This window comes from Cupressus sempervirens, chromosome 7 (assembly GCF_028749045.1).
Source record: "Cupressus sempervirens isolate cs-2001-9-10 chromosome 7, ASM2874904v1, whole genome shotgun sequence".
Taxonomy (NCBI): Eukaryota; Viridiplantae; Streptophyta; class Pinopsida; order Cupressales; family Cupressaceae; genus Cupressus; species Cupressus sempervirens.
This window is the reverse complement of record NC_143124.1, coordinates 926493963-926520728: the sequence shown is the minus strand read 5'-3', so window position 1 is coordinate 926520728 and position 26766 is coordinate 926493963. Positions and strand designations below refer to the sequence as shown.

The window sequence follows — 26766 nt, the reverse complement described above, 5'->3', positions numbered from 1 at the left end:
TACTCCCACTATCGCTGCATCGCCATCATATACATGATTCAGGGAACTCATGCCAACAACTACATCATCTGACTTAACTTGAGATAAATCCTCATCATATTCCACCTCAATTGTGCCCAACTCATGCAATATCTCATAAGAAATGTCCCGCAAATCTGAAGTCGTAACTATATCATCACATTTCCCTCTTAGAAAAAGTAATATCATTCTCTTCTCAAATCTTGGCTTTGAAATCAGTCGGGTCATCCGTTTCTGATTTTAATTCATCTCATTCACTAGCACATCCAATTGTTTCACAATACCCTATATCTCATAATCTCCCTCCATTGGCGGAGAAGTACGCCCTTTGCGGGTGTAATGAATACCAAACCTTTTGTCACCATACATAATGCTGAAAACCAAGTCCTCTATCTGTGGGTCAAAAGGAAAGTGATGTGCACTCCTCACAGTGTAATGCCAATAAAAACTCCCAATCTCTCTATCAAGGGCTCATCATCATCAAACTAGAAATCAGAAGATGGTTCCAATCTCTGACTCTGAAGTATTGGTTGGGCAGGATTCTGGGCAACCCTCTCAACAAGTCCACCCACAAAATCCCTATTGGGAAGCATCGTAGCCACAATCTCTATAATCTTCCTCACCAATCGTCGAATAGCACGAGAGCCCCAAATGAGAGCACCCTCGGATATAATGTATGAAACCTCCTGCAAATCCAAGCTCTCAAGCAAATACTTCATGGATGACTCAATACAGTAGAAATTATATGTGGAAGCATCACTCTACTCTCCTGCAATCCACATCTGATCTCTCTGAAAATGTGACAATGCCATCTGTCCAATGTTACCAGTTGTATGAAAAGAAGAAATAGATTCACTTCCAATAGAAGGAAGCAAATCATCATGAGAGCCTGTCTCCACTGATGCTCTTGCCTCCTTTGTACATACTACACTCATATCCTGGAAGAATGTGTTCACCACATCATCACGTCCCCAATCCTCCACCGTAGAAGCAAACTCACCACTAACCACAATATGTAACTGAACAAGGTATGGGTTTGGTGTTGACTATACCTGTTCTAACTCCACGGTAACCTCACCCAACTGTGACTATGACTCCTGAAGAACCAAGTATACTGAAGAGAGTCCACCATCACCTCAAGCTCCCAGGTGAGTTCAACCACCTCCTCCTCTTTCTGTAACAATGCCTCATAGCAGGTGCTACCCCACTCCAAAAGGTAATCTCTATCATCAACTAACTAAGAGTAACTATGCTTCAAGATCCTAACAGCCTCTCGAAGTGCATGAACCTCTTCTAGGGAAAGACTACTATCACCGTGCTCATCTAACACTAGGAAACCCCAACCAGATGTAGCTAGCATATGTCGAATAGCATCATAATGATCAAGAGATGAATAAATGTCACTATCACTCACCTTCAGCTGATAAGTCACATGATGCCTTTGTAACCCCTGACTCCTATGCAAGCTCTGTGTCTCACTAACTGCACCATGATAGGAAACTGAATCGGAACTGTCCAACACAAGATCACTCATACATGTGCTATCATCCTTACATAACTATGCATCCAAGATACAACTACTATGTACCTCAAACAACTCCTCCAAAGAAATAGAAGCCCTTGCAATCTCAATCTCCCCACATGTCTTAGCTTCCACCTCAATAGTAAGATCCTGTAAACATTGATCCCCGAACTCATCCAAAATCTCGTAAGAGTCATCACCCAATATCTAACAAGGGTATCATATCCAGTGCAAATCATAGCATCATCCAACAAATCACTAGAGGTGTCCACACTGTTTGCATCCCCATCACCTAATAGAGTCTCAAATGCCATCACCTGACTCTGCACACATGACTCTACTCCAGGTTGTGAATCAATAACGCTAAAGCATGAACCCACATCTACTGACTCCGATGTAACACCCAAATCACCGGCATCACAGTTGGGTGACTCCATACATGCATCGGTCCCACCTGAGAAATACAATACCTCCTACACTGGAACAACACTGTGACAACTCGCATACAAATCTCCAATAATAATTCCCTCCTCAAGAGAGCCCGAAGTATCAATAGTAACAACTGCCTCAACTATCTCTGCACTAACTGTAACAACTTTGGGGACCTCAACGTGCTGAACCTTAGTGCCGCTATCCACCAAGGGTACTGATACATCTACTAATCTCTGTGAAATGGGTCCATCATCAACACTACAAATAGGACTAGCGGGTCTCATACTAAATACAAGTACATTTGCATCAAGGACATCTGTAGGGAAAAATTGAAGCTTCCTTCCCTGCAACCTCAAAGTCGGCTTTATAAAGGCAGAAACTATATACTCCGTTGTCCTCTCAACTATCTTTGGATCCGAAAAGCACTCCACCAACCTTTGTTGATGAAGCTTAAGTCTTTCCATACCCTCCTGCAAAGCATTCATTTCCGTGCTAAATTCCTCATTACTCCACTAGCGTCTAGAGCTCCCAATCCTCCTATGTCTACCCATAGAAAAAGAAAGCTAGAGTGCTGATCACTCCAAATGCAATAGCAAATCTGAAAATAAAATAACTTTCCTACTCCACAGGCTAGCAGGATTTATAGCTCTGGCAATAGCATCACTTTATTTCTCACATAGAAGTACTCTTCCAAACCTCCAATAGAATACAATTTTCAAAACATTTATCAGAAAATATAAACCATTCAAATTAAACCTTTTCTAAAATGTTTTTGATGAAATCTTTGAATAGAATTTCTAATAAACAATTTCCGATAACCACACAGGTTGGCAGAATACACTGCTCTAATGAATAATAGATTGGCTGCACACTGAATCCAATCGGATGTTTATGCTACCACCAATAACCACAAAATTCACTAGCATATTATAATTGACTTATTTGGGTGCTGTCCACAACTTTGCCAAAACACTTTTGCAATAACAACAATAATATACTTCTGGAAACTATGCAATTTCTAATTTGTTCACAAATGCAAAATAAACCCAACAGAGTGGCAAGTTTGGCACTCTCATTAAAATTCCCTAAAAATATGTTTCACAGGCTGAAAGTATGTTTCACAGCCTGGCAAGATGCACAGCTCTGATACCACTGTAATAACTCTTGCTTGGTCTAATCAAAAAATTTAAATTTGGACTAACGGAATTTTGTCAAACAGTTGGCGTGTAATCCTTGAATTAAGCTCCAATGCCACTAAAATATTCTGACTCTAATCATGCAGCCAATATTACTAGGAAAGTTTTATATAATGTGGAGATCACTTACAATAACAATGCTTAAAAACAATAATATCAGATTTAATATTATGTACGGGTTACTGTTTGAAAGCAAAGCAAAGAGAATGGAATGAGATCACATAGCATTACACATTATTTGAAGCATTTAAATAAAGTCTTTCAACCCCAAATAAAGAAATAATGGAACCTGGAGTATATATCTCCAGACTTGTGATCTGTTCTTTCCACAGTGATGACCCGATTGGGGAATGTCCCTGACTTGGCAATGCCTGCTGACAGCAACAATGAAACCATCTGCAACTGCTACTACTTCCAATGCAACCTGGATGACCAGCAGCAACTTCTACTTCACCCCCGACAGCTAACAACACTCTTCTGGTCTGCATGCTGATTTCCAGTCACTACCACCACATCTGCACTTAGTCCCTGTTGCTGCTACAGACCTGTTGCATTTTATCTCCGTCACTCCACACATTTGGTTCTGATGTGGGAGCTCTGTATTATAAATGCCACCACCCACAACTGCCTGGAAGTCACGTGATCTCCAACCCAAATGCCTTCCTAGCTGCTACAGCTCCCATCTTCACCATATAAATTTGTGTTATATATCAGATGTACCAGTACTGATATTTCCAAAGGTTACAGCTGCTACACTGAATGCATAACGAACTTTCATGGGTGCTACAAAGCTCCAGTAAGTAGTACCTGTATTAGCTGATGATCCTTTAGTCACTGTTCAAATACGAGTAAGACACTTGTCCAAGAACACAGTTGGGGCTACGTCCAGCTCTTCCCTTTGCTATTAAGGGTTTGCGTCCTTAAAGCAATCGGTCACATTAAAGCAACCAATTCTCATAACAATATGTTAATATCTTTTCATGGTGATAATCCCAAAGTAGATGCTTGTCTTTATAACCTCAAAGTGAGGAAAGAAGCGAATTACTAAGCAATGTAGGATAAAAGGCCTATTTTGTCCTTTAGTCGCTTAAGTCACTTTATAACTTTATAATAGTATTAAAATATTTAAATAAATCACTTGACTCACTTGAACTTTAATATCTCTTGAAATACTTGTCTAATTGCCATGCCGTCTAAATTAGGAATCTCTCCTCATAATTCCCCATGTGACCAAATACACTTCCTAAAAATAGAAAGGATCCATCTATATTACTACTGACTTCCTATACATAGTAAGTATGGCAAATGGAGTCCAAATGATATCGAATGAAGGCCAAATCCATAAATCTCTCTGAATGTTGGAGATGAATCAATCCTCGGAATACCCTCTAACCATCCTCATTAGTCTACGAGGATCCAATATTAGGCTAATCCCTGAAATTCTGATGTTGGCAACAAATGGGGACATTATATGGAAAAATTACAGAAGAGGTATATTTGGAGCAACCTGAAGGATTTGAAACTCATGATCCTAAAGTTTTTGTTTGCATGCTCAAGAAAGCTCTTTATGGGCTTAAACAAGCTCCAAAGGCTTGGTATGAAAGAATTGATAAGTATCTTACCGGCTTAGGATTCTCCAAAAATGAAGCCGATCCAAATCTATATTATAAAAGGGATAAAAATGATATGGTAATTTTGATACTATACGTTGATGATTTACTAATAATAGGTGATGATCATCTCATAGATCTATGCAAGAATGATCTAATTAGAGAATTCGAGATGAAAGATTTGGGACTCCTCCATTACTTCCTAGGACTGGAAGTACGTCAGAATTTTAACAGCATTATGCTTAATCAAGAGAAGTTTATGTTAGATATCTTGAAGAGATTTAGAATGCAAAACTACAAGTCTATGCCTTCTCCAATGGGGACTAATCCACATAAACTTAAAGAAGCAGCAGCAAAATCACCTTCCATAGATTCTACTCTCTACAGACAGATGATTTGGTCCCTTATGCGCTCGGTAAATACAAGACTTGATATTTGCTATATTGTTAATGCCTTTAGTCAGTTTATGTGTGAGCCAAAGGAGATTCACCTAATTGCAATCAAACACATTATGAGATACTTACAAGGCACTCTTAACCTTGGGCTCAAATATGAGAAAGTTGACTTAGATTTACATGGATTCATAGACTCAGATTGGTGTGGAAGTGTTAAGGATGGAAAATGTCCTTCAGGATGTTGTTTCAATTTAGGATCAGCAATGATATCATGGATATGCAGAAAGCAATCTTCAATAGCACAGAGTTCCACAGAAGCTAAATACATTGCAACAGCGATGGCCTCTCAGGAAGCAGTTTGGCTTAGTAAGTTACTTGTGAGATTATTTGGTCATGCCATGAATCCTACAATTATTCATTATGATAATCAAGGTTCCATCAAACTTTCTATGAATCCAATTTTCCATGATAGGTCCAAGCATATTGAAATTCTTTACCATTATGTTAGAGATATGGTAGATAGGAATACTATAAAACTAGAATACATTTGTACTACAAATCAGACAGCAAATATTCTTACCAAACCTATCTCTCGAGTGAAGATAGATCACTACAAGAAAAGACTTGGTATGGTTGAATTATAAGATTTTTTATTCTTTAAATTATTAATAAAATAATTTTATTATCAGGCTATGGATTGTTATGGGCTCCACCATCTGTATTCATTATTTAAGAGGTGACGATCTCTGAGATAATGAGTACTTGTATAGAAGACATTATGAAACATGACGATCTCTTAAATAATGTGTTGAACAATAGAGAACTACTATTAGATCTAGAGGAGTTCAAAATCATTTGTGACATAAACATTTCTATGCCTATGAATCACAACTCGGATAAAGAAAGAATTTATTCTTCACAACTTATCCTGTGTTCTAGTAGATCTTAACTCAAGATCAAGTTGTGATATAGGATTGCCAGTACCTACGAGTCACAACCTAGATAAATGAAGAATTTAATCATTCTTCGGATTTTATCCTGTGTGTGTTGTATTACATGCAATACTGACATCACTAGTATAAGTGATAAGTCATATCACAAGATGGTTATATAACGTAGTATAATGTGTTCCATGATACCGCTTGCTTAGAAGATTTAGATAGAGATACAGAGTATCAGTCTATGCTTATTCATCGTAATTGATGATGCTGGATATGTTATCTCTCTCAATATGATTATCAAGTTAAGAGGGAGTGTTAAACTTCTAACATCGATACTCATACTGGTCTGATTGTGTAGACCACACATTACTCTTCTCTCTTAGAATACCATTCTAAAGGCGTTTAAAAAAATTACTCTTGGCTAAAGAATGAGCGGTGATCCTTGGCAATCATTTTTTGTTATGCACTAACAATAACTATTTAGTTATGTTGGTTAACCATTAGTCATCTCCTTTGAGCACCAATTTCAAGAAGGTAGCGTGGGCCAACCTAGAGATGGTCATGTCCCTTTAGGGGACATGCCCTTTGGTTATGGTATAAGAGGTGGGTGTGGTTGAAGTTTAAGGACAAGCAAGAAAACAAGTCTGCTCCTTAATCAATACTGCCCTAAGACGACTTGCAGATATTAAAAAGAATTTCCAGAATTATATTTTCTCCATTCATTCAAGACTGTATATTGAAGATCACCTACAGCAAGCATTAAAGGTACAATTTAAGTCTGATTCTTAACAGAATTTTGCAGAAACTTTACACTACTTTTCAAAACTACAACATGGATCCTCCCAAACAACTAAAGAACAAGTTGCAATAATTTTGGTGTACTGTCCCATCCTGTAGATATGCACTCAACAGATATTTTCTGGCCAATCAGCTTTGAAAATATTTTAGATCAGTCTATTCTCATTTAGCAAACCATTATGTTCCTGTGAATAGGTTCCAATCTCATGAATGCATCTTAAGCAGTGAAACCTGAAATTTATGCAGAATCTCTAATTTGGATATAACTCTATCCATTATGCTTATCGTACCCTAGCTTACCATTTATAAAGCCCAAACTAATTCAATGGCATGTTTTCCTAGGATTCCATCTATCAAGACTTCATCAAATAGTGCAATTTGAAATGTACAAATTCCTTGTAAATAATATTAATACCTTATTTTTAATTTGTCACTTGCTTTTGTTTTGTCTGCTGTTGGTGAATCTACAATGGCTTATTTGATTATATTTTACTCAATACAAAAATTCACTCTCCTAATACTATTAGTATGAATTGTAGGTTGTATCATTAATGTCCCAAGTTCCAACAATATGACCCTGCAGCAGAAGCAATTGAAATCCCAATTGCATTTGGAAATTAGAACTCGATTAATTGTGTTTTCAATTCGTTACATTCTGAAACTCCACTTGTTGCAGTTTCAATTTGCCCAGACTTCTAAAAGCTAATTTTTAATCCCATTTTTTTGCTTCTAGTGTATCAGACCCTTCTCCAACTTAATCTCCAAACTCATTCCCACATGATTAAGTCAACAATTTTTTTATGATAAAATATAAATGTTACTTCCATAAACAAGAGATATCTTATCAATTACAAAAGGAAGAAACTCACAGGAAGAAACTTTGATGATTTCTTCATAACAGCAAGAGCGCCACCAAGGCAACCAGAGCGCTGCAAGACAAAATAAACAGAGAATGAGTCATGAAGAATCACAAATGCAGCTCATCTACCATAAAAAGCACCATTAAATTTATTGCCAAGTCAAATTTGACAAGATCATAATTAACAGATCTTGCTACAGGAGAAAATGCAAAAATTCATAGCTCTTTGCTGCAGTCAGCAATCCATCCTATCTGTAGGCCATGTTTTTGATCCTTCACTTTGAAGCAATACAATTTATAAGTTCCTTACCTGAGCCAAAATCCATCCCACAAGCCAATCAATATCGCTACGATGATTAGAGATTACAAGAGCATGTTCTTTTCCTGCACAGTTGAACAAGATAATCATTAAAAAAAATTAAGATCATCTTAAACTCAGTCCAATAATCTAAAATACCAATACACAATAATTACATGTGCTACTAACCCATGCATTGTACTGTACTAGGCTCTGCATATATACGTATCTGCATGTACAATCCAATGTTCATATTAACAAAAGGACTAGAGTTAATGTGCTCATGTACAAATGAACATATATAATCACATCATGCTTGATTCTTACATCAAATGCAAAAAATAGCATACTGGATATTTGATCTAATACTGCCTATATTAAGGGTCAAATGATACAAAAGACCAATGTTTAAAATACCAAAAAACATTTAACTCCAAACATTTTCACATTCTAGAAGCCTGTAGCAAGGAAAAAGCAACACCTTAACACCCGCCCACCAGTCAACGAGCCACACAAGCTCGGACCAAAGTAACTCTGCCACGACTCTATTGGCTTTCCGATATAGACGCTTTGAAAATGGCCACAGAATGATATAGCATAGAGCCTGCAAAAGAAACGGACACATTAGATCAACTCCAAAGGAAACAAGAGCTTTTACGCCTTGCCTTAAATACAGCCATGTAAGTTCAAAGAACCATTAAGGAAAGAAAAACATAGAAAACTTAGTTAATTGGAGTTTCAAATTATTTTCAACAAAGGAAGGATGAACTAACAAGGATTACCAGACGTTTCTACCAGATATCACCTTAAAAAATTTAAGTGAACCTTCTAAGTCTCAATATTAATTTTGGAAATTCCTTACCTTGTTACCAAATCCACCTGTACTCACCTGCCAAGCTTTATTTGTAAATAAAAGTTTTTTTTTTTGGAAATCATCTTTCACTTCTAAATATGGTCACTAAAAACTACAAAGTTTTCTGAAACTCATAGCATCTTTCTCACTGGCTCCATAACTTCAGTGCCCTCGTATGCCAAAATTAAGCATTATTAATGTGAAAGTAGGCAGCATGTATTTGGCCAGAACATTAACTGTCAGTAAAGTTTTGTGATTATATCAATCTTTGTCTCCATTTTTTTATTGCATTTCCAATTTCTTTTGTCCTTTCTTCACTTTCCTCATTTAAGGCATGTTTTAAAGTAAAATTATTTTTCATGATGCCGCTCCTGTATTTTGTTTATAGTTTCATTTTTCTTTAACTGTTATTTTTTCCCATAAATTGCAGTTTTTTTCGTACTTTTTGATTTGTGACTATGTCTGATATAGAAGATATAGTATAGTAGCTCTTTGTGGCTTTTATCAATGTAGAAACAAAATCTAATAATAAAAAGCATCAAAGCAAGCTATGCGTCCATTGCTCCCAATAAAATGTGCTGGCATGATAGGTTGGAAGAGAATACTCCCATCAGAAATCCTACAAGATATGACAGTATTACATGAGAAACTCGAACTTTTGATAAGAGGATTAGTACTGAGGATAGCTTAAAGCAAAGAACTCTGACTCAGGTGCTTGGAGTAGGTTTTATAACTAGGACTTACTGCCGAAGTTCACTAATGCACAGACAACCACCCCTAAAATTGACATATGGTTCAAGTCAACAACTCTGTCTGCTACATCTTGTCAATAATCACCTTGAGAAGCCCCACTTTTGCCAAGTGAACCCATTATCCAAGTGAACCCATTATCCATTCTGGTAAGTTGCCCATGTAGGCTGATCCAGAAGACTCTTGCAAATTAATACACTGTGAACAACCTACTTTTAACATAAAAAGACTTACTTAGACTTTGAGAAATTGGAACAGTGTGATCTAATCTGATAAAGCGCACATGATCTTCCATACAAACAATTAACATTAGAGGACAAGCACAAGTTCAAGATCAATTCCTTGGTCAGGTTAAGAAAATGATAGTCAAAAACATTGTATTGAACCATGGATTTAATAAAGTGCCTAAAAAAATCCAAGCACAGGACCATGCTAGGCATGTTAGAGCTCAATTTTGTGTTTCCCTCTCTTGCTCCAATTCCCCTTATTGTGTATGCCCATGAAATACGATCCCTTGAAAATAATTGAGATAATATATTATAAGTGGGAATCGGGTTAATTGTGCCTTTGGGTGAAGGGTTCTTTTACTCACATCTGTCAATTACTCAAAACTAAAAATCCAAAAATTGGTGCCAAGTATAAGGGGTATTTGATTTTTCTTTCACATATAATATCCAAATGGGTATTGCTGGCTAAAAGTTTTGTAAGTCACTATGACCACGACTTACAAAATGTGAATTTAGGCAACATCTCATGAGATTTCTCTCTCCTCTCAGCAATAGGGGAGGCTCCCTTCTTACCGTAGGAGGCTTCAATGTGAACTTAACTGAAATTACACAAAAGGAAGATCTCTTAATCAATTCCTCTTTTTTCAGGAATGATTTGCATACAACAACTTTCCAACTTGACAAAGTGCCTTATTGCTATGATAATACTGGTGACTCTCAAATTGACGTAAGAACAACACCAGGGGCAGCAGCTTACTTTTTATATTTTGTGGAATAAGTACAAGAGCCCGAAGTCTCTAGCGATTATCCCAAATTAAGATTCAAGTAGAATATCCAATAAGGCTCAAAGTCTCTTAGTGGATACTCTCAAACTTAATAAAAACACACTTACAACTAAAGCCCAAAGTCTTCAGTTCTAAGTAATTGCAGCCGCTAACAATTATAACAATTTGTCCTCTTACAGCACAAAGTCTTCAAAAGTTCAAATTGGCTCTAAATGCAATAGGCAGCTCAAAGTATACACAATTGAATTTAAATCTCTCTTGAACAAAGCATTATAACTCACAATCAATTTAAGAAAATGTCATCATGTAATAGGTTGGATTGGCACACAATCTCAAAACAACCTGCCTCTTTTATTGAAAGCAACTCAGATTTACATATAAGCTTAAAGTCTTAGGAATGTATATACAAAGTAGCAGTATTTTCTTGCCTTGCAAAAAGATAACTATTTGCAACAATCTCCCTCGTTTATATGGGAGATGAGAGGAGAGAAAAGTGGAGAAATAAGGGGGAAAGCCTTAACCACCTTGACTTATTCTCTAACAAACTAATTTTGACTTTTTCAATGCTACAAGGCTTAAAGCACTTGCAACATGATTACATGTCACAATTTTGCACATGATACTATCACATGCAATTCATCTTGTTTTTCCATTACATGTAACATGTCAATTACAATTACAAATGCATGATGAAAAACTTCTAAGTGTCTAACAAGACACAACCCCCATTACATCATCCATTGTTGGTCTTCATGCTGCTACAAGGATGTTTTGTGATCGATGTGCTCATGTTTGTGGAAATATCTTGATCTAGAATAGAAACTTGCATGTTCTGAAGTATAACGGTGGTTGTTTCTTCAAACAACATTTGTTTCTTTCCATCTTTGTTTTGAAAGCATTCTATGCCGGCTATCATTCCATCTTTTATCACTTTTTTTTTTACATTGTCATTCTTTAGTTACCAGAAAAGCCCATAACATGATCTTTCAAGCTTGAACTTTGCATATCTGGAAGAGTATGCATGTAGGATATAACTGGAAGGTCTTTGAGTAACAAAAGGAGAAGGGTTTTAGGCAAAACAAATTCTTCCAATAAGGGAAAAACTCAAAAACATGATTTTCTAGGAGCATTGCATATGGAGGATAACTGGAAAATTTTGGGATAGTGAATAGACATATGCATTTAAGATCAAAGTGTGTGCTTATATGATGGAAAAACCGAAAGATGGGTTTTTGTAGTGTATTAACATTTGCGGGAAGCATGCTTTATGTGTGAAGAATGCATGGAAAATGGGCGGCATAACATTTACTTATAATGAATTATTATGTTTTCATCATAAGCAACTCTGCAAACAACCTTCATCATGAGTTTTAAGTCATATGGCACCAATAAAATAAGCATGGATGAAGTGTATTCAAGCATAAAGGTGGGCTTTTTAGATGCAATAGCATGTTGCAAAATGAGCTTACTTTCCTTGGTAATTTTATTCAAATTACCATCAAAACTAGTTCAAAGAAAATGCTTTGCATTAGCGTTTTTGGATGTGCGGCTTGGTGGACATGTTAAGAATGTTTGTGTAGTGTTCGAATTCATATATTGTGTTAGTATGCTTCGCAAGTGAAGAGATGTCGTTTTACATTCAGTGTCATTGTCTCCATTGGCCTCTGGCCGACTTAATGTGTTATGTTGTTCAAATTATAACATTTCGGTGTGGATATTCTTTGGAGGAAGAATTATGAGATTGATATGGACCTCCCCATGCCATGGTTGGATCCTCATTATGTTATGTGCATCGTAAAGTGCTTTTAGGCTGGCTTGTTAACATGTTTTAATGTTATAACTTTTGTTGCACGTTACATTTGATGTTCTTAATGGAGGATATTGGATTGTGTGTGCTTCTATTAAATTAATTGAGGGAGACACGTTATGTTGTATTTGAGTCCCCTTTACCTCCTGGGGTAGACCACCTTGAGTGCAAGTATTCATGGTGATCGACTTTGTGTAGATATTTAATATCTTTGTTGTGGCTGACCTAGTTGAGGTTTTTGGCAAAGTTGTAACACATAAGCTAGCAAATGTTTAAATATGGATTAAATGTAAAGTCAATGTTATTCAAACGTAGAAGAACAAAATGTGTGAACTAAAAATATCTTTCAAAGTAACATCCTTTTGCATCCAATAGGCTTTCATCCATCAAGAAAAAGCACTAGTCGTGTATGTTACTTGTAATCAAAGTAACCGTCTTCTTGTCCATGGTCATCTTTGTACCAATAGACTCATTTACAATTTTAGGCTTGACAATGTTAGTAATCAATGCAAATATATCTCTAATTAGAGGTAGTATAAATATCTAGCTGTAGTCTTTGCTAAACGGACCTCCTCAATGATTGAGGTTGAGGTTCTATCTCATCTACAAAACTCTTTGAACTATTTAAGCTCTCCTCTTCAAGCTCTCCAAGGATTTTGGTACATCACATTTTTTCTTCCTTCTATCGTTTCACTACCATGGAAGATGATTTCATTTCTTTAAATGATTATACATCTAATTTACAAAAACCCCTTAACGACAAGGTACCCGTAATTTTATCCTTTCACACCCACATCATAGCCAATAAGGATATATATTTTACAGCCCTCTTCTCCAACATTAAACACTTCCCCTGGGGATATTGTAATGTCTTGAATCAAATATAAATAGTATTATTTCCTTAAAAACCTGCAACTATATCTTTTAAATGATATGCTCTAATACCACTATAATGTCCCCAATAAAATGCATTTCAAATATTTATTTAATCAGTTATTTCCATACCCAAGTAATATCCTCAATGGATAATACATTACAAAAACCCCTCGACCACAAGGTAACCATAATGTAACCTTTCACACCAACATCATAGTCACTAAGGATATGTTTTACAGCCCTCTTCTCTGACATTGACCACTTCCACTAGGGATATTATAATGTCGTGAACCAAATCTAAATAGCAATATTCCCTAAAAGACCTACAACTATATCTTTTAAGCAAGGTTGCATGGGTACTCGTACCCACGTACCCATTACCAGGTACACATATCCCAAGTACCAGGTACTCGGTGGAGAGCATCACAGCACCCTGATTAAGATTTCTGATCTTTTTCAGTTTTTTGTTTGCGTATCAGCTTGTTATTTATCAAGCTTTATTCAATACCTAATCAGTTTGAAACTTTGATAGAATATTCATTAACAATAAACTTTATCACTGTTCACGCCAGAAGTTTATCATTTGCAATATGTCTCTGTCATATGATTTATGATCTTCTTGTTCATGTTTAAAGTCTGCCTTCTCTGTTATGCATCTAAACATTTATCATATATTATTATTACAAACATATAGCAAATCTGAAACTGAAAACAATACGTTACATTTGCAAACTTTATCACTGTTCTTGTTTTGAAATACCATTGCCATGACTCATAATTTCAGTTTTTCTATAAATATAAAAGTATAATTAAAAATAAAGTTTGACATACCCACGTACCCTCGTCCCCTATTACGAAAAATACCCGTACCAAGTACCCCTGTCCCTGTGCAACATTGCTTTTAAGTGATATGCTCTAATACCACTATAATGTCCCTAATAAAATCCATTTCAAATATTCATTTAATCAGTTGTTCCTGTACCCAAGTAATTTCCTTAATGGATATTAATATCTACTAACTAGGGCTATGATACATAACTAGACATAAACATAAGTACTAACTTGCATTTAATATATTGTATTCTATACTGAATATAGGATCCTTTGCTATAGATATACTTATAGTGATATACAGAAACATACTCCCCAAGAACGTTGATTTTTTTGCCTCATCCCCCACAGGGGACATTTCAAGGACATCAGGACAGCCCAAAAACAGCCCCCACCCACCTCTCCAATGCCCTTATCAAGCCCCAAAAATCATGGTAGCCCATTACATGGCACAAAAGGCAAGGAACACCAACTGTTCCTAGGATGGACAAGAGACACCCAAGCATACCCCACCTAACTCATGGACAGCTAGTTGCCCATAGCTCAACACTTTTTACACACGTATTTTTAAAAACACATTTTTAAATTCAAAAAATGTTGGAAGAGACCACAAGGATCCCCAAAACCCCTTCAAACAAAACCTAAACCTATTTACTTGTTTAAAAAACCAAAAAGAAAAAATAATTACTCGTTTGACAATTGCAAGAGAAGAGCAATATGTTAAGGAGTAGCGAACAGCAATTGAAAGAGGAGAATAGGACAGCAAATCCACTGCATTAGAGGTAATTTCTTCGTATTACTTTTGTTTTTTCAATTTGCTTTGCATTTTTTTAAAGTTATTTTCATACTTTTTAACATAAGAAGGGCATTGTAAGTTTGATACCCTTTTATTTGAGTTTGCAGGAATGCTTGAAATTTTTAATCAACAAAAATCTTAAGAAGCAATGAGAGTACAAGTGGTGATAGTATGGCAGCCCCAAGGAGTTCTTTAAGGATTTCAGTCGAAAGAGGGGTCTTTTGATCACCAAGAAACCTTTAGTGCAATTTGCAACACAAGTTGATAAGGATGAGAAGAAAATACAGGAATGGATAGAGAGGGGCTTAGCCATTCGTGCCATAAAAAAAAAGGTGCAGCTATATGGGAGTTTACTGTCATCTTCTATGGATAGATGGTAAAGGGCTGAAAGGTTGTGAGACTATAACTCCAGATCAGAAGATTGAGTCGACTAGATCGCATATGGAGGGGTAGGCAAAAACGCAAGAATGTCAATGGAGAGTTTGCAGCCTGGTGTGTCATTGCCTACAGGATCCATAGATTGTCACTCAGCATGTAAAAGAAATGAGCAACATAATCCATTCAAAAATGTTGTGATTCTGAAGAATAGCCAAAAAGCATCACTGAGTTGTGTTGTCCTGTCTGCCTGTTCTAGTGCTTTTGCTTTGTTCAGTAGCAAATGGAATTCAGAAACACAAAGAACATCCATACAAAAGTTTCTAGCTTTTTCATTCAGAATTACTGTTCAGAAACACCACAATAAAGAAATTCTACGCAACCTGACTTTGTGTGTTTTTCTGCATTACAGTTATTCCATGTTGATTTCTAGCCATGCCACATCATCGACATAGTGACTTACAGTCAATCCACATCATTTTCCACATTGAATTACAGAAATCCGACATCCAATGGCCAATTTTCTTGGCAAAAAGCATAAATTAAATATATTGTGTTTTACAGTCATACCAGTTGAGTCACACATTTCTATTTGAATTGCTTCTTTCAAAAGGAAAAACCTAGAGCACTCACCAACCTGCTAACTATTGGAAAGTATATGAACTATGATTCTAGCTAGTAGCTTGTACTTCACACAAATAATCTAGCAAGTGGTATTAAGTGGTAGATACCACTCTTACTGTAATGTCATAGGTGGAATACCACCATGTTTTTGGTTTAGAGTTCATCTATATAAGGGATCTATTTCTTGTAATAATCTTATTTTCATGTCAGTACAAATGTATGCACTTGTTCACCTCTCAACAAGGAGTTGCATATGGGTATGCAATCCATCTTTTGTGGATGCAGGTGTACATCCTTATTATAAATTTACATGTTGTAGTAAAGTCATTTTCCCAAGAGCATTACAGTTGCTATCAAAGCCAGCTTCAAAACTACATGGTAGAAAAAGATAAATGCAATGCACGAAAAAAAAATGCTGTATTGGAGTGTTTGCTTGCGATGTAAGAAAATTGGATTTTGTATGCAAAATATACGACAAGGAGATTCAATGAGTGTTGAACAGAATCTTTTAAAGCAGTATTGAAGAAGATATAGGTTCCACAACTTGTTATTTGGAAAAATTGTTTTTCTCATAGAAATCATTTGGAAAATTTATTATTTTTCATATGAAGTATTTGGAAACTACTTCAATTCAAGCATTCAATTGAGGTATTTTTGATGGAATGAGATTGAAGAAACTTCCAAGTGAACATTTTTCATAATATTTTATACAATATTGAAGCTCTAAAATTTGAATGCTATGTGGTCAAGTGATAACCTATATGAGTCAATTTCAAACGAGGCTGGGAAGGAAGTGAATGCATCAGACAATACATAGTTTTAGACTTTTAGTCTTTACATCATGGAGTTAATTGTTTATTGCTTATTCCTGGTCTGACATAGCAGATATTGTGCTGATTAGTAGTGCAGATATTATTTCTGGCATAGCTTAAATAACTGCAATGAACTAGTGGTAGATAATTCTGTTAATTTGATGGAAAAAAAAAACATTTTGGTAAATTCCTTTGGTAACAATTTGTGAGCTTGTGTTAACATGAATATTATTGTGACTTTGTGAGGTAAAGAATGCTAGAAGGATCACCAAGATAATAACAGTACATTGTCTAGCAGCCTCGATTTCAAATATTCGTTAACATCAATATACCATGCAATATTGTGAAATCAATTTTGAAAAATATAACACGCCTAATCAACTCATTGTGTGAGCAGCATTTTGTAAGAATTGGCTATTCAAACAACAGCTTTGTGGAGAGCACAGGGATTATGAGTTTTTTAGGAGGTCTAATTTAAGAAAGACTAATGAAACAACATAATTTGTTACCAAGTTCAAGGCACGTATGAGATGCTCAAGATGGTTACCAAACATTTCAATAAAGATCATATCATGAAAAAGATGAACAAGGATTATTATAAAAGAGATCACCAACAAGGGAATATGTGTAGAATAAATGATAGTGTGATGATAATGTGTTCCTCTAGCTTTAAGTAAAGACACTAGAAGAAAACTCCAGACTACAGGTATTGAATTTAACCTACAAAAAATTATTCGTTTTCTTTAAAGAGATATTTGAAAATGTTTTTGTTTTCAAAAAAATTATTTTAATAACATGCAAAAGTAGTCATGTCAGTTTCAGCTATTGTCAAAATTGTGCTTGGCTTGAATTTGATCACTCTTGGCTGCAAGTATTTTCAAATGGGATTGATCTATTAATCTAGTAATAGGATAGCAGATTGATTTAACACAGAATCATAAAAGAATTACAATTGTCCCTATCTTTTCGTGTTCTCTTTCAATTTGCAATCAGAGCAGCAAGTAAAACGAAGGCAAGGCAGGGCAGGCACTGGGCTGGGTCACGACTCACGGGGATACCTCTGGTGCAACAAAAACAAATAAAAAACATAATAATTGTTTTTTATATATAAGCATATGCTCACATTTAAGACTTTTAATTTAGCACCTGTAAATCTTTTGGACTTGTGGAAGTTATTCCAATTTTTAGCAATAATTGCATATATAATTTTCTATAAAACAGGCCACTTCTTTCCAGTTTCTGATTGACCTATTGCAAATTGGCTGCTGCTTTTACTTAACAGTTAGCGAGTTTTACCACATTATGCTTAGACCAATATTCACTTGAAAATGTTCAAAAAATAATTCAGGCATGTTGGATCTATTCTCAGAATTATCCAGCTGAGTTATAGCTCAATATTCACAAGTCACTTACCAATGACATAAAAATATATATTTTAAAGAATAGTAGCATAGTTTAAGAAAAGATCACATCATTAAAACAAGTCAAGATAAAAAAATACCATATAAGGGGTTTCCTTTTAATGCACTCCTTTGCAGATAGCAAGGCACTAGTTCGACAAAGGTGACAAGACTTGCTATATAGTTCCTTGCATTGTAGACTCTTTGCTAACAAAAGATGAATTTGAAGTGAATGTTCATTTCAAATGAGTCAATGGCATCTGGCTCCACCAATCAAATAGTCAACAAGATAGTGATGAAGTGCATTTTTTCTACAAGCTTTTGGGATGTGAAAAAAAAAAGTGATCATATTAGTTAAATTCTACAAGAAACAAGAATCTGAAACAAGATCTACTGTTGGTCATAAGATCATACACGCTCAGATCAGCAAATGATCTAAGATCAAAATAGGCTATAGCAAAACAGATAGAATAAACCTAAAAAGAGAACTCACAAAAAAAAATGCATGAGAATTCAAGCAATGCTCACATTACTCCATCTAACAGGAAGATATGAGAGGTGTCTGCTGTATATATAGCAAAACCACACAACCACCATACATAGGAGAGAGTTTTACCTAATTTGGTAGATGCCAAAATCCACGGTTGGGAAAAGGATCGGTCCATGACTTAAACAAGAAGCATAAAATAAACTAATCAATTATGGATATTTTAGGATAAATATCCAGGATTATTTATTTGAATGTCATAATTTGCATCTATTTAATAAAAAGTTCCTGTTAATAAGTGTAGACACAATGGGGATAGATTCAAATTGGAAATACGAAATCCAGTCTGAAATTCCGCGTACCTCACTGCTAAAAATGAGCAAGCAATATTTAAAAACCCAGTCCAGAATTCTCCACCCAACTTAAATTTAAACATAAAAAATATAAAAGCGCTCTAAAAACCATAGGGACTGTACCTATTCCACTCTGAAATTTCACGTGTCTCTCCGGAAATAAAAGGGATTGGCATTTAAGCTCCATTCCAGAATTGCAGAAGCCAAATTCAAATTCAAACATAGTGGGTATACAAATTCCAATCAGAATTTCCACATACCTCGTTGGTAAAGGAAAACACCAAAGTGGTGTTCAAAATAACGCTATGGAATGGTAAGATTAATTATAGGGAGATTCCAATGAGTGGTGTACAAATTTAATTATAGCAGTATTGAAGAACACATAGGTTCCACGATTTGTTGTTCAGGAATCATTTGGAAAAATTGCTATTTCTCATATGGTATTATTTGGAAAAGTACTTCAGTTCAGACATTCAACTGAGCTGTTTGTGTTGGAAAAGAGATACAACAAACTTCCAAATGAACATTTTTTCATAATAATTTTATACAATATTGAAGCTCTGAAATTGGAATGCTATTTTGACCCTCAAAGTCCTAATATGAGTCAGTTTCAAACAAGACCAGGAAGGAATTGAATGCATTCAGTTTTAGTCTTTACATAATGGAATTATTTGTTTATTGTGTATTCCTGATCTGACATAACAGATATTGTGCTGATTAGCAGTGGAGATTTTATTTTCTGTCATAGCTTGGATTATTTTTCAACTGAAACAACTAGTAGTTGATAAATCTTTTAATTTGATGGAAAAGCGTAACATTTTGGTAAATTAGTTTGCTAACATTATAGTGACTCTGCAAGGTGAAGAAAGCTAGAAGTGCCACCAAGATAATAACAATAGATTGACAGCAGCCTTGATTTCAAACATTCATTAACATCAATATGCCAAGCAATATTGTGAAATCAGATTTGAAAAATATAACACACCTAATTAACTCATTGTGTGAGCAGAGTTTTGTTAGAATTGGCTATTCAAAACGCAAATGTGGAGAGTACAGAGATTATGCATCCTTCAGGACATCTAAATTGAGAAAGAATAATGACAATACAAAATTTGTTGCCAAGTTCAAGGCACATATGAGACACTCATGATGGTTACCACACATTTCCATGAAGATCATGTCAGTCACAAAAAGGATGAAGAAGAATTACCATTAAAGAAATCACCAACAAAGGAATTAATGTGGAGAATAAATGATCGTATGTTGATAAAGAGATCCTCTAGCTTTGAGTGAAGTCGCTAGAAGATAACTTCAAACTAGAGATAGAATTTAACCTACAAAATATCATTCATTTTCTTTGAGGAGAAGTTTGAAGATGTTTTTGCTTTCAAATTTTATATTTTTCCTATTTTAATAACATGCAAAAGACACTAGAAGATAACTCTAGACTAGAGGTATTGAATTTAACCTACAAAAGATTATTCATTTTCTTTGAAGAGAAGCTTGAAGATATTTTTGTTTTCAAAATTTATATTTTAATAACAAGCAAGAGCAGTCATGTGAGTGACTATGGTAAATTGATTTTGTATTAAATAGAGGAGATGTTTCTAAAAGAAAGAAATGTGAAACAAAGGCCAAAAAGAAACTGCCTAATACACTTAACACCAACCAAGATGACCATTAAAGCAACATTACAATATTCTAATACAATCCCTTAACGGTCACCTTCTAACTACCGTGCAGAAGATTGTACATGTCTTGTGGTCATAAATCATTTAGAACATTTTGTTGTTGTTGATACCCTCCCAAGATCTGCAGAGTGACAACGAACAAGAGTAGCCAAAATACCTCTACATAAATTAGAGAGGGCTGCCCCCTTCTTCAGAATGCTCTACAACAAGAAACAAGAGCCTGCCACTAAGACGAGTCTTGCCACTGACTCTGGCACTAAGATGAGTTTACCACTAGCCCCTCCCATAACCTTCATAAATTCTTACCAAGAATCATCACAAAATGTCCAACTAGTTGTTGGATAACACAATTGTCCCTCACTATAGCTAGAGACACATGCCAAGAATAACTACCACAATTTTGAGGAAAAATGGCAAACCCTCCAAACTTTTGTAGAAGAGCACAACGTAACAGAACAAATTGCAAACAAGCACAATATTTAATGAAAAAATCACCAAAACCAAGATTACAATCATTTTTTTTTTTAAAAGGCGTAAAAATCCACAAGGGAATCCACACAACTTTGCGAATTATAGAATCTAGAAATGATTTTGAGGGAAAAATCAAAAAACCAAACTGACAGCTGACACAAAATCAAAGACATGGATCAACACAAAAAACATCATTTTTAAGGAACAATGGATAAAATCTTTCTAAAAACCTGAAAGCCCTCCTTGACAGGAGCAAACCCAAATTATAAACCCCAAATAAATTATTTTTTGTAATGGACAATTATTAAAACCCACCATAAACTTTTTAAACGGAAAAAAAATTGAAAACCCATCAAAAAAATTTGAAGGAAAGAAATTATGAAAACCCATCAAAAATTATTGAATCCCATCAGAATTTTTTTAAGGGGGACAATTTACGATAGCCCATCAGAGAAACCTTCATGCAACAAAACATGAGACTTAATGTGGTAAACAACATATGCAAGCAAAACGCAAGTACATGCAACCCTCAAATTCAAAGACTTTTGCTCAAACCACGAAATTGCACAATCAAACCCTCAACCAAGCTTTCAATTTCCAGCAAAAATTTCGAAGGTGAACCACAAAATTTTCATAAAAATGGCTCCAATGATTTTTATTTAGGAAAAAACCTGGAAAAAAAATTAAATCAGAAGAGGCTCAAATTTTTCTTTAAAAAATTGCCAAATTTTATGAAATTTCATTGATTGCTATAATACCATGTTATGGTAAATGATGTTGTATTAAACAAAGCAAATGAAAGCTCCTAAATTCTAATATAGATTTACAAAGACAATGTTTCTAAACGAAACAACCGTGAGCTAAACAAAAATACAAACAGTTTAGTAAACTAAAGACAAACTAAGATGAGCATTAGAGAAACATTACAATATCCTAATAGTTTCAGGTTTTCAGCCATTTTCAAAATTGTGCTTGGCTTGAAGTTGTTCACTCATGGGCACAAGTATTCTCAATGGGATTTATCTATCAATCTAGTAAGAGGATAGCAGATTGATTTAACTCAAAATCAACAAGGAGTTGTGATTATTCCTGTCTTTTGCTGTTCTCTTTCAATTTGCAATCAAATCAAAGATAAGGATTCAATGGGTACATAACATGGTAATTGTTTTCATATATAAGGAATATCAAATATGCTCACATTTAAAACAGTTAATTTAGCTGGGCAGCTGTCAATCTTTTTGAATCGTGGAATCTATATCAATTTTAAGTAGTAAATGTATATATATTTATCTATAGAACATGTCAATTATTTCTATTATCTATGATTGACCTATTGCAAATTGGCTGCTGCTTTTGTTTAGATTAGTAAGTTTTGCTACATTTTGCTAAGCCCAATATTCACTTAAAAACGTTCAAAACATAACTCAAGCATGTTGGATCTATCCAAAAAATTATCTACCTGATTTATTGCTGAATAGTCATGAATCACTTACCAAAGACAAAAAACATAGCTAGCACATTTTAAGGAATAGTAGCTCAAGTCAGGAAAACATCGTGTTTAAAACAAGAGTTGAGAAAAAAAAATTATATATATAGAGAGAGAGAGAGATATAATTGTACTGTTTTTATGCACTCCTTTGTAGAGAGCAGGGCACTAGTTCGACCAAGGTAAAAAGAATTGCTACATATTTCCTTCCATATCAGACTCTTCACTAACAAAAGATGAATTTGAAGCCAATGTTCATTTCAAATGAGTGGACGGCATATGGCTTCACCAATCAAAGAGTTGGCAAGATAGGAATGACGTGCATTTATTATACAACCTTTTGGGATATGGCAAAACAGGAGTTCATATATGTTAGTTTGTACAGGAAATGAAAATCTGAAACAAGATCCACAGTCACTCGTAGATCATACACACTCAAATCAGCAAATGGTAGAAGATCGAAATTGAGAAATGGAGAGAATAACCCTAAATATAGAATCCACAAGAAAAAAATGCTGGAGAATTCAAGCAATGCTCACATTACTCAATCTAACTACAAGATGTGAGAGGTGACTGCTGTATATATAGCAAAAATACGGGCATAGACAACCAAGAAATTAGTGACTCCAACCACCACAAATAGGTGGGAATTTCACCCAATTTGGTAGATGCCAAATACATGGTCGTGAAAAGGATTAGTCCATGACTTAAATAAGAAGCGCAGTATGAAGTAATCAATTAGGTATATTTTAGCATGGATATCCAGAATTATTTATTTGAAAGTCATAATTTACATCTATTTAATCAAATGTCCCCGTTAATAAGAGTAGACACAATGGGGCTAAATTCAAATTGGTTATACAAATTCCAATCTGAATTTCCACATACCACGCTGCTAAAAAGTAAGCAAGTAATATTTAAAACCCCAATCCAGGATTATCAACCCAACTTATAATTGAAACACAGACGAATGTAAAAGCGCTATACAATCACAGTGGGTGTACAAATTCCACTCTGAATTTCCACGTGTCTCTCCGGAAATAAAATCGATTCACATTTAAACCTTAATCCAGAATTAGTGAACCGAATTTCAAATTTGAACATAACCGAATGATAAAGGGAAAAAAGTGAAAATCTGAGTGGGTCTACAAATTCCAATTTGAATTTGTACATGTCTCGCAGAAAAAGGGAAAAAACAAAGTGGTGTTCAATACGACTCTCCAGAATGGCAAGACAAACTAAATGAAAAGGGCCAAAAATAAACCAATATATTGGGTAGCTTCGAAGTACCTGTATACAATTGACAATAAGGCCTGAAAAAAGAAAGAGCACTCCCATGGGTAGCACCACCACTGCAGAGGGAAGCTCCATTGCAATTAACTCTTTGTTCAATAAGGCCTCCTCCTTTTCCAAATAAGTCCCCAAAAAAATGGGAAATTTTTCGCCCGCGGAAATGTCTTCTGCTTGTAGATGCAACGCTAAACCTTGAAAGCGCAATACAACCTATACTCTGAAAATAATAATTAAGACCAATTAAAGTCTCTTTTAAAACGAGAAACTTTTCTTCTGCATTACTGTCGAGAAGTCTTTTAATTTCTGCATCCAGATGGGCTGATCGCTATTTCTCCCATAAATGGGAGAGGGGCGGAGCAGAATGTATATTGAGCGCTTGTTATTTGGGGTGGTTGACCCATAACATGCGAATGATAAATGCCTGGTAGAATTTTTAATTGGCCCCTTCATCCATGTTTATCGGTATCCACGTTAACGTGTAGTTTTCGAATAAAAAGGAAAGTGATCGTATTTTTTTGGGTTAAGGCAAGGCGGACATATCATTTTCATTTTCTATATAGGTGATGTTGTTGAAGAAAAGGTAAGAAATAGTTTGCTTTATTGTTGTCTTTACTATACCTTCGTGGGTCCTTCATATTTTCGTAACGCTTTTAAAATGTGTGTTTAATTTTGGTGTATTCTGTGGTTATGAATATATCCTATTGAATTAGGTGTAATAATAAAAGGAAGATGGTACAATATTTATTAAAGAAAAGAGGAGGTGGTGGAAAGTATACTTGTGAATTTTAATATAAGAGTTCATATTAAAAATAAAATAAAAAGAATTAAAAAAATGACATGTGTAAATTTAGTTGTTAAAGTGTTGTTTAGAGTTGTTATTAGTTGTTATGTTTAAAATAAATTATAAGGAAATTTTTTCTATGAATAGTATTTTTTTGTTAATAAATAATATAATAGTTACAATTCACAAAAAAGGGTCAAGGGATACTAGATCATTCCATGAGAGTTCACAAGCCGAAGTCAGAATCAACAACTATTCATCAAAAAAACATTAAGCAACCCTTCAGGCTACCAGAGTAGTGCTAGTTGACGGGGGTGCTTCATCACGACCATGGAAACCCTAGTCATCCTTGGGATTGGTAGGAACAATCTAGCCATCAGCAACAGCATCAAGGGCCTGGTCACCGTCCTTTGTATTAGCTCATGGGGGTGAAATAGCCAACTCTAGGTGAAAAGGCTATTTGCCAAAAACCACAAGAGGAGCACAAGGAGGGGGAGCCACCGGACTTCGCAACCAATCAAAGCCACGGCAAGGCAGAGAAGCCAAGCGGCAACACCAACCACCATTGCCACCACTAGGAGAGTAGTGGCGAGAAGCCTATGAGCATGGCGTGTGAGAGCGGTGAGCAGATGAGCTACGCCCCCAGAAGTGGCACCTGGGTGGAGTGTGATATGCCGAGACGTTAGGAGGCACTCTGGCAACCGTATAGGGAGCATTACCCCAATGATTTTCTAGCTCTTGCAGGTGGACCATCTCCAGAGCCACCTTATTGGCTTGGACTTGAATTTGCATCATTACATTGTTACAAGTGCATGCTTTAGTGTACATAGCAATATTTATGTCAAGAAAATTGTGAGTGAAAAGAACAGCATTCCTATCTTTCCACAAAGTAAACAAAATCTACATCCTGAAAGTATATCAGGTCTAGGTAAATTGCCTAGGGAACCTAGGAGTCGCCCAACAGAACCATATGCCAAGAAAAAGGTTCAAGTCGAAACAACTTAAAGAAATCATGAATCCAGTGCCAATAGTTTTGAGCACGTCGACAGAACCAAAAAATATACAAAAAAGACTTTGGTTGCTCAAAAATGGACACCGAGGATCTAGAACCCCAAAATGCTTGAGTCGAGGCCCAAGGGGAAAACCTTGAAAAACTAGGCAACAAGAAAAATGTGCAATCTTGGGTTCTATAATGGCACTCCAAATAGTGTCAAAATGCTTTCTCCACTTACTCCATTAAGAAAGGGAAGACTAGAGATGCCAGTGTTGGTTGAGGGTATCCACCATCAGCAAATGGGGAAAAAGCCATTGGTACCCCAAACTTGGTTTGTAGCTGGTGAAGGGAGTGGTAGGATACCACTTCCAGTTAGTCCACAGGGTCGGACAAGCTAAATACCTACCTTGTGAATTAAGTGATCTAGATTTGTAGAAAGCAACTGATCAAAATTTTGTTGATCTGAACGGGCAAGACGGAATTGGACTTGCATATCTTCCCAAGATTTGAGACTCGTAGAGACCCTGGAAAAGAGGTCCTTAGGTGTCTTGATGCCATGTTTGAAAAAACGTAGAGCACTGGCACCTTGAGTCTTGGCTAGAGGAACACCCTGGATGACAAACAATGGAGACCACCAAATGTTCTATTGATTCAAAGAGAGCCCATCACGAAACCCATCACCAAACTAACGAAGCCAAGGCTTGACAACTTCCTAAGTTTTCCATATGCTTTTAATAACAAAAGAGCCCTGTATGTGCACAAGTTCCCGCATGATGAGAAGGATTTGAAAGCCAATCCCCTTCCATGCATGCCTATTAACAGGAAACTTCGAAGAAATGCAATGTCAAACCAAAAATCCCTTATACGTGCCATAAGGGATTTTTTGAGAAAATGTAAATATTCAAAAAATAAATTTTATTTTATCTTTTTCCTAAGAGGTATTTTGGTGATCCTACACAAAAAAATCGTTATATTAACTTTAATATATCAATTAAATAAAAATTT

General features: G+C 35.5%; 1 protein-coding gene across 2 annotated transcripts in view; it reads right to left on the bottom strand.

Annotated features, from left to right (window-relative positions):
* The window catches only part of LOC149550590 (1-acyl-sn-glycerol-3-phosphate acyltransferase PLS1-like), an 85029-nt gene extending 60653 nt beyond the window's left edge, over window positions 1-24376 (bottom strand). For both annotated transcript variants that reach the window (XM_089793576.1, XM_089793577.1), the window contains exons 1-5: window positions 23984-24376; window positions 8551-8673; window positions 8259-8298; window positions 8082-8155; window positions 7782-7841 (exon numbers count right to left, since the gene is read on the bottom strand). In XM_089793576.1, coding sequence (XP_089649702.1) covers window positions 7782-7841; window positions 8082-8155; window positions 8259-8298; window positions 8551-8673; window positions 23984-24064 — 378 coding nt within the window. In that variant the 5' untranslated portion in view covers window positions 24065-24376. The remainder of the gene's footprint in view (window positions 1-7781; window positions 7842-8081; window positions 8156-8258; window positions 8299-8550; window positions 8674-23983) is intronic.
* Window positions 24377-26766: the final 2390 nt, after the last annotated feature.